Genomic DNA, 15,364 nt, shown 5'->3' on the forward strand with positions numbered 1-15,364 from the left:
ATATACCCAAGAAACACAAAAATACAATACAAAAAACCCTTCCTTACTCCTATATTCATTGCAGCGCTATTTACAATAGCCAGACTCTGGAAACAACCAAGATGCCCTTCAACAGATGAGTGGCTGAAGAAACTGTGGTACATATACACAATGGAATACTATGCAGCCATCAGGAGAGATGAAGTCATGAAATTTTCCAATACATGGATGTACATGGAATCTATTATGCTGAGTGAAGTAAGTCAGAGGGAGAGAGAAAGACGCAGAATGGTTTCACTCATCTATGGGCTTTAAGAAAAATGAAGGACATTTTTAACAATATCTCAGAGACAAGAGAGATGAGGGCTGGTAGGTGCAGCTCAGGACATGCAGCTCATCACATAGAGTGATGAGTGCAGTTGCAGAGATGACTACACTGAAAACTATCATAAAATGTGAATGAATGAGGGAAGTAGAAAGCCTGTCTCGAGTACAGGTGTAGGGGGGTGGGGAGGAGGGAGATCTGGGAAATTGGTGGTGGGAATGTTACACCGGTGAAGGGGGGGTGCTCTTTACATGACTGTAATCATACAACTATAATCATGTTTGTAATCACGGTGTTTAAATAAAGATAAAAAATAAAAAAAAAAAAAAAAAAAAAAAAAAAAAAAAAATAGGGGGCCAGAGAGATAGCATGGAGATAGGGCATTTGCCTCACATGCAGAAGGATGGTGGTTCAAATCCCGGCATCCCATATAGTCCCCTGAGCCTGCCAGGAGCGATTTCTGAGTGTAGAGCCAGAAGTAACCCCTGAGTACAGCTGAGTATGACCAAAAAAAAAAAAAAAAAAAAAAAAAAAAAAAAACAAACAAAAAAAATAGGGGCTTCAGGGCAGGTGAGCAGAGCCTGTGTGTTCTGGAGCAGTATCTGATGCCCATATCACACTGAAAAATTTATAATCAAGATCTGGTGCTGCTGGGTAGAATCCCGTCTGAGTGTTAGGGGAGATTTGCTTTCTTTGGGGGGCACTTTCGGTTGCCAGTCAGTAGTTTTATTTCCATTTTAATTTTCTGAGCGTCTGCCCCCAGCAATAGCCAGTGGCTTGGAATTCACGGCTCTGTTGTGTGTTTACGCACTCTGCTTGCATGTAATTGACAAATTTAAATTCTGGTCATATTTCATTTATTACACAGACCCGGGGAAAAATCCTCAGCACAAACCTAATTACAGCACAAGTGCCACAAGGTAATTGCCGTGAAAGGACTCTGCCGCAGCGCTCTGAATATTTCATCCACCCATAAAGCGATTATGCTGACAAGATTCTGAAAAATAATAAAATATGTTTAATAAAGAAGAAGCAAAATATTGGTGTTTTTACATACAAAATATTAAAACATCCTTCATTTTGGACAGATCCTAAGTCAATTTGATTTTTTTTTTATTCAAATGACGATCCATAGCCAAGAGAGCTGTTCAAGTGGGGAACAGAGCTTCATAATCCTCCCACCCCATAGCCATGCTGCTTACTAGCTTGCTGTTGCCATCAAGAACAATTCTCAGCCTGCCCTTTGGGACCTCTCTTGGATCTATGATCTGGCCATCAGAATCCACAAGCTGGCAGGACCCAGCCCAGCATTTGGACAGCTGTGGTTCACTAACACTCTCCGGAGCCTCTTTGGAGTCAGCTGGGCCACAGAAACAAAGCTGTGCTGCCCCTCTAGACACTGGCAGGTGCTTATTTTCTTGTCTTCGGGATACTCCCAAAACAGGCCAGTGCATTCATTCCACCCATGAACAGAGATGAATTGGGTACTTATTACTGTATCCAGGAATTCTACTAAGCAGCAACTAGTAGATTGAGAAGACCAACCAAGACCAGCGCTTCTTGCCCCTTGAAGAAGGCAGATGGGACTGGATCACAGCCTTGACAGCATCTTTCTTTTGGGCTCTGTTGAGCACACGCGGGTTTGAGAAGCTCTGTTTTAAGGTGATGAATGTTGTTCCACATTGAGAAATACCCTAGAGAATTTGAAATATAGCGGGATGGGACTAAATAAATAAACAAACACAAAGATTGAAATACCCCATAAATTTTACTACCCAGAGATAATGACATTAATATTTTGGTGAATATTCTTCAGACTTATTCATAAGATCTTAGGTACCTTCTTTCTTCTTCACTAAGAAAAGTGAATACATACTTACATTCTGTTTCAATTTATTTCACAAATGTATTTTTTAAAATAAATATGTTCATTTGTCATTGCCTGCCTGGTGATGAGGGTAAGGAATGGAAGCGTGTGTGGGATAGGAGTGGGCGGAGGGCTGTGCCTAGAGGGAGAACTGTTGATCAGGATCTATGTCTTTAATAAACAGGCCAAGTACTGTTGGGGGATGGAAGGCTGATAGGATTGAAACATATTTTAGTTTGGTCCAAAAGGCTTTCTCTGGTTGGTTGATCTCTGGAAATAAACACAATCTGCATCATAAATATGCCTTCCTAGATAAAGGCTTTTTTCTAAAAAGCCACGCACAAAGAGTTTTCAGCCAAACAGCAAGCAAATGTCAAAAAACAGTATCACGTTGAACAGTGTCAGCTTCTGTACATCTGCTTTCTTTTTCTTGCATTACAGGAATGTTGAAGGAAGAAGGGAGCCAAGAGTGGGCAGAGTAAGTGCATGTACTTTATTCTTCTGAACAGTAAGTTGGAAAACTTCAGTGTTCTCTTGGCTTCCATGCCTACTGATACAACAGTCTTCAGATTGTTTGCTTTCCTTTCCCACAGTTGGACTACTGTGGCGCTGAGTTGCAGATTTAGCAAATCAAAACACAGGACTCCTGGCTAAATGAGAACCTTAGGAAAATGAATAGATCTCCATGATGTACATAATCTCCATTCAGGACATAATTATAGTAGAAGGGGGAAATCTGTTGTTTTCTGAAATTCATATTTAACCGAATATGTCATTTATTTTATCTGGAAACTTTATTTGGATAGTTTCTTATTTCAGAGAAAAATGTCAAATTATAGTTTCCTCTTGTTTTACTGATACATAATTGACATGTAACATTTATAAGTCTAAGGTGTGTAGTGTGGTAGTTTCATATAAATACCTGTGGTGAATAGTTTGCCACAGTATGGTTAGTTAATACATCATTCACCTCATGTGATTGTCATTATGTTAGTTATTACAGTGAGAACAATAATGTTCATGGAAACTCCAAGTAATCAGTATGGCATTGTCTGTGCTCATCATGCCATAAATTAAATCCCTGGAACTTATTCCTCTTAAAACGGAAACTCTTTATTCCTTCATAAGCATATTCCAAGTTACCCCATCCCTTAGCTCCAGGTAACTGTATCTATTCTATTTCTAGTTCAATGTTTCTTCATCTCACAGGTGTGATCAGACAGTATGTCTTTATCTTTCTCTCTAGCCTACTTATCATAATAAACTCAAACTTCTATCTTGCAGTAAAGGGCAGAATTCTTTCTTACATAATTTTAAAATTAGAGGTGAAAATATTTTAGTTAATGTAGCTAGTGAAGTGTAATGGTTATCTTTTTTAATCCTCTTGCCTTTTTTTCTTTTACCTAAGTGTAAAATTATTTTGAAGTGATTTTTTCAATATAATATTTTATATAGGTGACAATTGTTTCTTCCCCCCAAAAGAGTAACTGGCCAGTGACTGGTCAGCTACTTAAAAAAGACCATGAGCAAGACTCTTAACTCCCATGAGTCCCTGAGATCCTTTCTGTGCTTGACTCTGGGGTAAGAGCTGGTTATTCTCATTCACAGGTATTCCTTGCATCTCTGGAAGCCAGTCGTGCTCTTCAGTGATTGGTCCAATGTGTATCTCCCAAAGTTGTATATAAAGGAGTTGAACCAGGTGACATTCAGGAAAAGGGTTGATGCTACAGCAGGAAGCCAATCCCCAGGAACAGAGGCCCACACTCTTAATGGATAATGAGCCAGGAAATGATAGAAATGAGAGCACTGAGAGCAAGTCAAAGAAGTGAGATAATTTACTCAATGTATTTTCCTGGAAATGAAGACTTTATGTTGATAATTTGCAATAAAACTCACTAAGGAACCCACACTTGGCTCCATCAATGCTTAATCACCTTGTTGTTCTATAAGTTTTTCTCTTTATAAGAGAATTTACCAGCTTCTTAATCTCCTTTATTTGATTAACTTTAGAATCATCAGCTGCAACTTGTATTGGGTTCCAGTAAAATGCTGTATTTGAAAACTTACTAAGGAATAGACATTTTTTCAGAGACTCATTTAATTATTTATTTATTTACCGTATTTGCCGGCGTATAAGGCGACCCCCCAATTTTGCAGTTAAAACATAGGTTTAGGCCTATATTCGCTGTATCAGACAGAACGTTCCTGTGCTACAACTGTATGTACCACAGTGAGCCAATCACAACAAGCAAAGGTTCAAAGGTTCTACTGTCATAGACTTCCTCTCTGACTGGCCAATCTGAGCAGCTTTTGACAGTGTAGATTCGGGTCCAAACATTGTCTAATTGGCATGCATAAAAAGCCTGCTTGGATTGACTGAGTTAGAGAGGCAGTCTGAGCAGCCTGGCAGTGATTGGTGCAGAACAGTGTCTAATTTGCATGCATCAAAAGCCTGCTTGGATTGGCTGAGTCAGAGAGGCAGAGGATCCGAGCAGCCTTGCAGTGATTGGTGCAGAATATTGTCTAATTGGCATGCATAAAAAGCCTGCTTGGATTGGCTGAGTTAGAGAGGCAGTCCGAGAAGCCTGGCAGTGATTGGTGGAGATCATCATCTAATTTGCATGCATCAAAAGCCTACTTGGATGGGCTGAGTCAGAGAGGCAGTCCGAGCAGCCTTGCAGTGATCGGTGCAGGATCGAATTGGAAAATTCGTTTTGTGGCAATATTCAGACAATTTTCGTTCAGCGGCATATTGAAACATTTTCCGGGATATACTCTGCGTATAAGACGACCCCCGATTTTCGGCTGACTTTTTTTTTTGTTTCAGAAGTCGTATTATATGCCGGAAAATACGGTACTTTGCAATCCCAAATCTTAAATAGTAGATCGTGCTTTTAAGGTCTAATTTTCTTATGAGAAATGAAAGTACAATCTAGATTTTCTTGAGGGAAAAAAAAAACACAACAAGTAGACATCATTGCTCTGAGATATTTTTGTGGAGGATAATACATAATTAAAATCTATGTTCTTCTGATTTCCTCTCTTTTTCCCCTTGTCATGCTTATTCAAAGGAACTAGATTTGATTTTTTTTTCCCCAGAAAAGGTTTAATAATTTAACTATGGGAGCCGGAGAGATAGCACAGTGGTAGGTCATTGGCCTTGCATGCAGATGGATGGTGACTCGAATCCTGGCATCCCATATGGTCCCCCAAGCCTGCCAATGGCAATTTCTGAGTGCAGACCCAGGAGTAACCCCTGAGCGCTGCCAGGTGTGATCCAAAATCCCCCCCAAATTTTTTTTAACTATGGTCTTTTTCAAGTCACAGCAGTTTGAGTCTTCTCATAAGAAGCAGCTCTCTGGATGAATTTATATAGTGAGGAAGACCCTTCTTTGCAGATGTCTGAGTTCAGACATACCAAGCAGATTCAGAACTTCTGAACTGGTTCATTGTGTTAGAGAGAAAAAAAAACAACAAAAAAAAAAACAAAAACTAAAGCCAACAAAACGAACTACAATTGGACCTAACACACACCCTTGCCAGAAAACAAGTTACTAGGAGTGCTCCAGAAAATCTATATTCTCCAAACAAACAGAAAAGCCCCCTCCATTTGTACCTGAGGTTACTACTCCCTGAATTATTGGAAGTAGTGGGTTTTGCCCACATTGAGAAAGCTTCATTTGGCTAATCAAAAAGATGGCCTTCTTTGTCTTTAGTTTTCCTACTTCGTTGTTTCACATAATTTACAATGGTAAATAAAGATTTAAGGTAGACTTAAAATTTTAAAGTATGTGAATAAAATATTAAGATAATAAAAAATGAGCCAGTCGCTTTGTAAGAGTGAAATTGAGGAAATAGTTGACAGCATAGATTCTAGCAGTGTCTGAGGTGCAGCTCAATGATGGTCAAACTGTTTGTAAACCTGATGCTGTAGGGGCCAAAGTGAACAGTGGGGTTTCCTTGCACACAGTGCCAATGTAGGTTCAATTCCTGGCATTCTATATGGTCTCCCAACACCACCAGGAGTAATCCCTAAGTGCAGAGCCAGGAGTAAGCCCGGAGCACTTGCTAGGTGTGGCCCCAAAGCAACCAAAAAACAACAAAACCTGGTGCTGGAGGTCTGTGCTCTTCTGCATGGAGGCGCAAGTTTCCACGAAGCCAGTCCCCAAGGTAGTAATAGCAGAGATTCCTCTTGGAGTCTAGCAAAGATGGCTCGACTCCCAGCTTTTCCCCTTGGCAAGGCACCAATGGAAGCCTCTCAGCTCATGTCCTTTTTGCTCATTGATACACATTTACAGAAATGATCACACTTTAGCACTGGCAGTGACTATCATCTGCTAGCCCTTTGATGGATTCTCTCAGCTTTGAGACATCCCCCTCCCCCACTCTCTCTCACCACCAACAAACTGGGGGCAGAAGTGTCGGGTCCTAATTCACTGCATACATCCATACAGTACATTCATTCACAGGCATTCCTTTCATCTCTGGAAGCCGGTCATGCTCCTCAGTGACTGGTCCAATGTGTATCTCCCAAAGTTGTGTATAAAGGAGCTGAACCAGGTGACATTCAGGGAAAGGGTTGATGGCTACAGCAGGAAGCCAATCCCTGGGAACAGAGACCCACACTCATAATGGAAAATGACATGGATGAGGACACTTAGATTCCATAGAGCTAAACACATGGCTAAGGTGGATGGGAACTCAGTGGATTAGTGTGGAGCAGCCTGTCCTCTCTCCCATCCCCTGGAAGCAGCCGCCCTGAGAGGTGCTATGCTCCGAGTTCTGGGGCCCTGCAGCAAAAAGCCAGTCACTTGGACCTCTTCTACTCTAGGTGGTGACAAGGCCTACCTGGCCTTCCCTTGGGCAAGCCTGTGGTTTTTCACCGAAAGTGTGGCCCAGGAGGGCCTCTCCCAGCATGCACCAGGCGTGGCAGACAGGCACTTCCGGTTGCTGGCCCGAGGACCCTTAGAACTAGGAGGCACCTTGTGTGGCCTGTGTGGTGGCTGGCTGGTGGGGGGCGGTGAGTGGCTGATGGGGTGGTCAGTGGCCTCTCCCCTCCACGGCAGGGGCAGTGTAGTATTGCACCGAGGCAGAGAGGACCGCTTTGAGAGCTGGGCCTGGGGCCCATGAGTTCGGCCTGCGACCCAAGGGGGTCCTTGGGGGGTAAAGTCCAGGGAAGCTATGAGCTGCCCCCCAAACCTGGGGTCCTGCTTGAGTTGCCCGGTTACACACCCTGGCAGTGTGGAGTGTGGGTTGGGCAGAGGAGGGGGGCTGTGGCTCTTTAATTTGGGGTTTGTCAGCCCCCAGTTTCTGGACTAGTTGCGGCGCTCTGCAAATCTGTGTTCCCCTTCTCATCTTCCAGCGATGATGGGGCATTTCGTCGGCTTCACCCTTCTTGCTTCAGGGGTGAAACCCCCAGGCGAAGGCCCGGCTATAGCCAGGGCCCTCTCACTAGACCTGTGGGGGTCTGACACCCTTGGGCATCATTTGGACTTTGTTTTCGGGGAGTGGGTTGGTTTCTGAAGTGGAGCTCATAGACAGAGGTCCAAAAATGAGGTGCTGCTCTGGGAAAAGATGGGGGACCAAAAGATGCCTCCATTCGTTTTTCTTTTCTTTTGTTCTTTTTTTCTTTCTTTCTTTCTTTTTTTTTTTTTTTTTTTTTTTTTTTTGGAGGAGACACTCCCGAGGATGCTCGACCTAGTAGTTGGGGGAGGGAAGGTGGGTTGGGGAGATCGACAACCTTGCACCTCCACTTTCATTCCTGACTTTTAGAAGACCTTTTGTTGCTGGATCTAGGAGGTCTGGGCCATGCAGAAGGCCCCAAGTTTTGAATCCTAGTGTTGCTAGGCATGGGAGACTGCCCTGGTGGGTCCAGAACCACTGCATGTCACCAGGTTCTGTTAATGGACCTTAGACCTGACCCTTAGATAATCTCTCCCCTCAGACCTACATCTTTGGTTTGCCCATGCCCAAGCAAAGCAGCTTTCCTTCTGTTTACTTCAAACTGGGGCTTGAGGTAATTGCAGACTCTTACTTGAGTTTGGAAAATAGTGGTGTGTTCTTTTTTCTTTTATATTTCACTGAGATAGTGTGAGTACAGTCTCCCAATTCAGAAAAAGGCAGAGGCCTGGATTTTGGCTTCAAGGTTTTTTTGAAATGTTTTGACAAGCATTTGGGGCCACAGATGCTCACCTTTCACAGTTAAGGAGTCCTGTATGCTATTGTGGTTTATTTTCTCAAGTTATTTTGAAAAGTTGGGTGGCTAAGGATCTACTGATCTGACACTATCCACCATATATCAGTCCGTATTTGATACAGTTTAGTCAAAGTCTTATGGTTTAAAATATTAAAAGTTATAATAAAGATACATGTTTGCTTGGTTTGAGGGGGCTACACCAGGTGCTGCTCAGGGTGCTACTTAGTCCTCAGTGCTTAGGGATCACTTCTGGTGGTACTCGAGACCATGTGCAGTGCAAGGGATCACACCAGGAAGGTATGAGGCATACATGACAAACTTACCTGCTGTGCTATTTCTCTGAATCTAAAGCAGCAAGTTGATATACACGTTTCAGTTGACTGAAATGAAAAATATGTATTGCTCTAATATCCAAAGTTAAAATAGAAATGGCCGCTTTTCCATCTTCTTTGTCATTGAATGGTAATAGAATCTTAGTGGTTTTCTATCCACAAAGAATCTGTGGGTCTTGTCACACATGGACTTACATAATATTAATGCGATTTTATTATAATTTTATAATGTAGAGTTATAGTAAAATCACATATTTTATGTATATAGTATGTATAATTTATATTACAGAAAAGATCATGGTTAATGCTTACAGTACATATCATCTGCCTAGTCCTTTGATGCATTATCTCACAGTCTCCGCCAGCCAACAAACTGGGGGAGGGTCTAATTTTATTATCAAGATATTAATAGATGAGGACATTTGGATTCTCATGCAGAACAGCACCTCCATAGTAAACGCATGCTAGACAAGAACTGAAGTGTTGATGGTATCAGAAATCATATCATTTCTGTAGTTATATATTTAATTAATATAATTTTATAATAAAATTCTAATTTTACTATAATTACAAGGATCTTATTCAATTGGTAAATGGTGAAGTTGTTTGAAAATGTGAAGGCTTTCTGAAAAGGAATTTTTCTTTCTTTTCTTTTTTTCTTTTTTTGGTTTTTTGGGCCACACCCATTTGATGCTCAGGGGTTACTTCTGGCTAAGCGCTCAGAAATTGCCCCTGGCTTGGGGGAACCATATGGGATGCCGGGGAATCGAATCATGGTCCTTCCTTGGCTAGCGCTTGCAAGGCAGACACCTTACCTCTAGCATCACCTCGCCAGCCCCTGAAAAGGAATTTTTCATGGTAAAGGCCCCATCTTTGGATTTTTACTTAAAGAAGGAACTTTAAGAACTCCAGTCAGTGGCTGAAGTGATAGCACAGCTGAGGACATTTGCCTTCTGTACTGCAGATCCAGGATGGACCCCAGGTTTGGTCCCTGGCATCCCATATGATCCCCCAAGCCTGCCAGGAGTGATTTCTGAACAGAGAGCCAGGAGTAACCCCTGAGCACCTCCAGATGTGGCCCAAAAACAAAAACAAAAACAAAAATTCCAAAGGGGCCGGAGCGGTGGTGAAGAGCGGTAAGGCTTCTACCTTACTGGTGCTAGCCTAGGACAGACCTTGGTTCGATCCCCTGGCGTCCCATATGGACCCCAAGCCAGGAGCGATTTCTGAGCACATAACCAGGAGTAACCCCTGAGCATCACCGGGTGTGGCCCCCCCAAAAAATAAATATTAAAAATATCTCAGTCAAAGATGTTTTTAGTTGGAAAAATGTTAACATGACATTCCCAAGTTGGAATTCTAACCATTTATAAAAACTACTATTCCACACAAATAACATTTCCTTAGAGAAAATGCCTAAGATTTATACATTGTTTTTGTTTCTTAAAATCAGATGTTTAAGAATAATGTTGCTGACCGTAGGCTAAATTTGGAAGAAATGATTAAGAATATTAACACAATTTCATTGGAGTTGAAGAAAATGAAAGGTAAATGGGGGATCACTAAAATATTTGCAAGGCCTCATTAAACAAGCAAACCTAATACAGTAGGGCCAATTATTGCTTCTACTTAAATGGTAACTAACTTTTTCCCACCCAGTAAGGTGTCTGTATTTCCTAAGAAATGCTTACATATAATTAAATCTGTAAAGATAAATTATGGCTTGCCCTAACAGTGCATTCCCTTCCCTGATGCTTAATAACTTGATGCTGTTGTCTAACCTTCTAAATTCGAATACTTTCTTCCCTTAGATCAGGGGTCCTCAAACTTTTTAAACAGGGGGCCAGTTCACCCTCCAATGGTCTGACTATAGTAAAAACAAAACTTATGAGCGAATTCTTATGCACACTGCATATATCTTATTTTGCAGTGAAGAAACAAAACAGATACAAATACAATATGTGTCCTGCGGGCCATAGTTTGAGGACCACTGCCTTAGATAAGCTTCGTGACTTTACCTTCTGCCAGACTCTGTCTTTATCCATTGATCTATACTCATTTTTCTAAAGTTTCTTTCACATAAGAAGTAACTTCCTAGGGCCAAAGTGATAGCACAGTGTAGGGTATTTTTCTTGCACATAGACGACTTGGGACGGACCTGTGTTTGATCCCCACCATCCCATATGATCCCCCCCCCCCCGAGTCTGCCAGGAGAAATTTCTGAGTGCTGCTGTGTGTAGCCCAAAAACCAAAAAAAAAAAAAAAAAAAAAAAAAAGTAACTTCCCTCTGGGAGTTACTGGTTTTTCTTTAGAAGCAGGTCTTTATTTTTTTTTTTTTTTATCTTTTTAGTATTGGTCTGTTAACATTAGGCTCTTTCTTTTTCATTATGGCAGGAGGCATACCTGACAGTCTTAGATTTTTTTTTGTCCCCCAATTCACAATACAGACCAGGCAAAGGGCCTGTGTTGAGGTGTACATGGAGTGCATTTACTCTACCTCCTCTTTCTATTAGAAACAAGTCTTTAGAATTTTAAACCGGAGCAGTGGCACAGCGGTAAGGGAAGTTACATTTTTTTTTTCGGTCTTTGGGCCACACACAGCATGCGGTTGGCCTAGGACGGACTTTGGCTCAATTCCCCTGTGTCCCATATGGTCCCCCAAGCCAAGAGTGATTTCTGAGCACATAAGCAGGAGTAACTCCTGAGTGTCACCGGGTGTGGCCCAAAAACAAACAAAAAAAATTGGATTAGATCTTAACAAGTTCTGATGTTTAGTCATTGACATCAGAGACATATTATTCTTTTTGTATTATATGAGGCTTGTAAACTTTCAGAATATTTCTAGGGCTACTCTGTAACCCAATATTCCTATACAGGAGAGTCCATTGTACCAATCGATCTCACCAAACTATTCCAATTTGCACAGTTTTTCCTCAGAGACTAGTTGAGACTTACTCCTATTTCTTTTTTTTTTTTTTTTTTTTTGGTTTTTGGGCCACACCCGGTGACGCTCAGGGGTTACTCCTGGCTATGGGCTCAAGTCGCTCCTGGCTTGGGGGACCATATGGGACGCCGGGGGATCAAACCGCGGTCTGTCCAAGGATAGCGCAGGCAAGGCAGGCACCTTACCTCTAGCGCCACCGCCCTGGCTGTTGGTTTTAAATCTTTGTGGGGTGGGGGGATCACACTGGTTGGCACTCAGGGGTTACTTCTGACTCTGTGCTCAGAAATCTCTCCTGACAGGCTCAGGGGACCATATGGGATTCCTGAAATCAAACCAGAGTCCATCCAGGGTTGGATGCGTGGAAGGCAGACTCCTTACCACTGCTATCACTCCGGCTCCTGGTTTTATTTCTAACCTTGAAAACTATACTGAATATATGTTTATTTTGACTCATGGATGTTTTTGGTTTTGTTTGAGGGACACACTCATCTGTGCTCAGGGTTTGGCAATCAAATACCATTTCATGAGGGACCATATGGGATGCTGGGGTTCAACCATACACAAGGCATGCCACCCTATCCTCTGTATTATCACTCTAATCCTTAACTCTTGTTTTTTTTTTTTTTGGTTTGTTTGGGTTTTTTTTTTTTTGGCTTATGGGTCACACCCAGCAGCACTCAGGGGCTACTCCTTGCTCTACACTCAGAAAGCCCCTGGCAGGCTCGGGGGAACATATGGGATGTCAGGATTTGAACCACCGTCCTTCTGCATGCAAGGCAAATGCCCTACCGATGTACTCTCTCTCTGACCCCAACCCTTAACTCTTAAATATCTGAAGATAATCCCTGTTTTAGTTATGATATGTCTGGTTATAAGGAACATAATATAGACAAATGTGACTCTGTAAGGGAAATTACAAAATTTAAGGGAGAGCAGAATTGTAAAGATTTCATCAGGTACCAGGTCCTTTTAGTTTTTCTGCTTTTATAATTACTGTTATCATTCCCCCTGGTCATTGTGGGCTTATGCAGAAACCTGCTTGTATCTCTTTAAATAAGCCTGTCCTTAGATTCTTCCAGTATACCCCTTTCCTTTCATTGGCCAAATTTGCATTCTTTGCATAAATTAACAGCAGCCACTGCTGAGGGGAATGAGACTGCCAACACCAGCCATTTAGACCAGTCTGGAGTTATTGCTGCAGCTGGGAAGAGGATTAAATCAAATAAAATCAAGTTGTTTCACCAAGAAGAAAAGTATAGTAGCTCTTCCTTAGGGACTATCTGAACCGACAGCTAGGTCATGGCACTCTCAAACAGTGAGTGACTATTAATAAGCTTTATTTTAAATAGGAATTTTCTCTAAGGCAGCATTTCCCTGCTTTCTCTAGGGATGCTCATAGATGCTTGGTGTTTTTGTTTTTTTAATATGGCAAATTGGGAAGTGCCCAAGCTATAGATTTCTTTTTCAAATTCATGGGACCTAGCAGGTTCTAAGGAATTTGATACAGAGAGATCTGGCTTTATTAATTCATTTCTGAAAATAAACTTCAGCAAGCCAAAAGGGATTATCTTTCTGAAATATAAATTGCTGAAAACTCTGGATTGGCTTACCTCAGGATAAAGTCCAGACTTTCTGGAATGAACTAACAACATTTCTTTCAAGATGAGATACTGTTTACTTCTCTGTAGTCTCTTTCTTACCTCATGCTTTGTTCCTTGAACATGTTATGTTCTAACCATCACTTAACTATTAACATGTGTATCATCTTAAGGAGTATTCAACTGCTGTACTCCTGAATTCACCATATCAACTACTGTTTATAAAAGTTTCTTATAGGGACTGGAGAGATAGCATGGAGGTAGTGTGTTTGCCTTGCACACAGAAGGATGGTGGTTCGAATTCTGGCATCCCATATGGTCCCCCGAGCCTTCCAGGAGCGATTTCTGAGTGTAGAGCCAGGAGTAACCCCTGAGCAATGCCGGGTGTGACCCAAAAAAACAAAAAAAAAAAAAACAAAACAAAAAGTTCCTTATAATGCACCTTTTAAATGCCAGCAGTTTTCTATCTTTTTACATAACTTACTACACTGTGTTATGTATTACTTTTCCATTCCCAGCTCAATTGTAAATGTCCTAAGGATATTCCTAACAGTAAACACTATGCATTAATATGATACTTTCTTCAAAACCATTTATGAAAGAGTACTTAGTTTCAGATGCTTGCTCTCACTTAAAATAATTGGAGAAATTTTTTTGATTACTCCATATTTAATTATCTAACTGTTCTGGTTTGGGGATTATTTAGTTATGAAGTAAAATAATATGATAGATGTATCTGTGGCCATGTATGATAAGTGAGTTGAGCCAGGTTATGAGGCACTTGAAGAGTCAGAGCAGGAGGCTAGTCTTGATATGAACATGATGGATTCAGTGCATACCCTTATTCAGCATAGACTCCTCTGCAAAATGACACTGGCTGTAGTTAAAGCACATTGGGACTGAGGGTTTGATTCAAGTGGTAGGTAAAATGCATGCCTGGTGTGTGCAGGGCCCTGAGTTCAATCCTTGAGAATTGTGTGGCCCCCTAACCACTGGTGGGAGTAGTTTACCCAACTACCCCATCCCCCCCCAAAAGCCATCATGATCTGTCTACTATCCAGTCCATAAATGAACTCAATTACCTAACAACCCTAGGAAGTAAATCCGGAAAAGAGGAGGTTAGGTGGCCCTGGGGGAGGTAAGACTGAACTGCACACACACACACACACACACACACACACACACACACACACTAGCTAAGGCACTTGATTATGAACATTTGCCCAGCTGTGGGGAGTTTGGGACAGATTTATTATAATTAAACACCAAAAAAGAATTAGCAATGTGTAGGTATTAACTTGTAGGAAGGGGAATGTCATCAGACATTCTGAATGTCTGAAGATTAGTTACATAGATAAAAATGTTACATCTTGAAGTAGTAAAAATTATAATCAGGTATAGTGGAAATGTGAAGAGAACTATACTTTAATTTTAATCTTATTTAGAAAATAAAGATCTGTGAACTTGGAAAAATAAAATATTTATATCATTTAGAAATTTGAAGGTAATCCCCCCAAAAAACTAATTCCCCAAAAAAGTACTTAGCAGAAACACACACAGGTTAATTCTTTTTAAAAGTTAAAATTCTTTTAAAAGTTAAAAGGTTTTGCCTCTGGTAAATAGGTAGATTTTTGTTTTTTACATTCCTTATTTGACTTTTGTGTACTTTGTATCATGGAACAGTTAAAAATAGTTCTAAACATATCAGTTAAATTTGTATAAATCAAACTGTAGTAAGATGAATGACAAATTGGGAGCTGGATAATTCTAATAAAATTTTACATCGTGCTTATTTTATGATACATGAATATGTTTTGATATTTAATGAATTGATCAAAGAAATATTTAATATTCATATTTAATGTTTTGATATTTAGTGAATTTCCCAAAAGACTAAATGAAGAATTAAGAGGATGCTACTTAGTCATAATTGTCTATGACACGTAGTTTCTTCTATTTTGTTTTACACAGAGAGCTCCCAGTTACTGCTTTGTGACCTTACTCTACATTTTAATTATCCCGTGAACACAGATGATTTAAAGGAGACAGAAGGAAACAAGCCCCTCTTCGAAGACTATAAAATATCAGATGTGTTACTTGCTTCTAATACTTTTTCTAAATAA

At 40.9% G+C, this 15,364-nt stretch overlaps 1 protein-coding gene and 1 pseudogene across 1 annotated transcript; one reads left to right on the forward strand and one right to left on the reverse strand.

Moving 5' to 3' along the window:
* Nucleotides 1-10,152: 10,152 nt before the first annotated feature.
* C6H5orf58 (chromosome 6 C5orf58 homolog) lies at nt 10,153-15,364 on the forward strand. Its single transcript, XM_049775656.1, has 2 exons — nt 10,153-10,246; nt 15,213-15,364. The coding sequence occupies exons 1-2, from the start codon at nt 10,153-10,155 to the stop codon at nt 15,362-15,364; spliced, it is 246 nt and encodes an 81-aa protein (XP_049631613.1).
* LOC126012652 (uncharacterized) lies at nt 11,122-11,266 on the reverse strand (annotated as a pseudogene).

The sequence above is a fragment of the Suncus etruscus genome, chromosome 6, assembly GCF_024139225.1.
Source record: "Suncus etruscus isolate mSunEtr1 chromosome 6, mSunEtr1.pri.cur, whole genome shotgun sequence".
Taxonomy (NCBI): Eukaryota; Metazoa; Chordata; class Mammalia; order Eulipotyphla; family Soricidae; genus Suncus; species Suncus etruscus.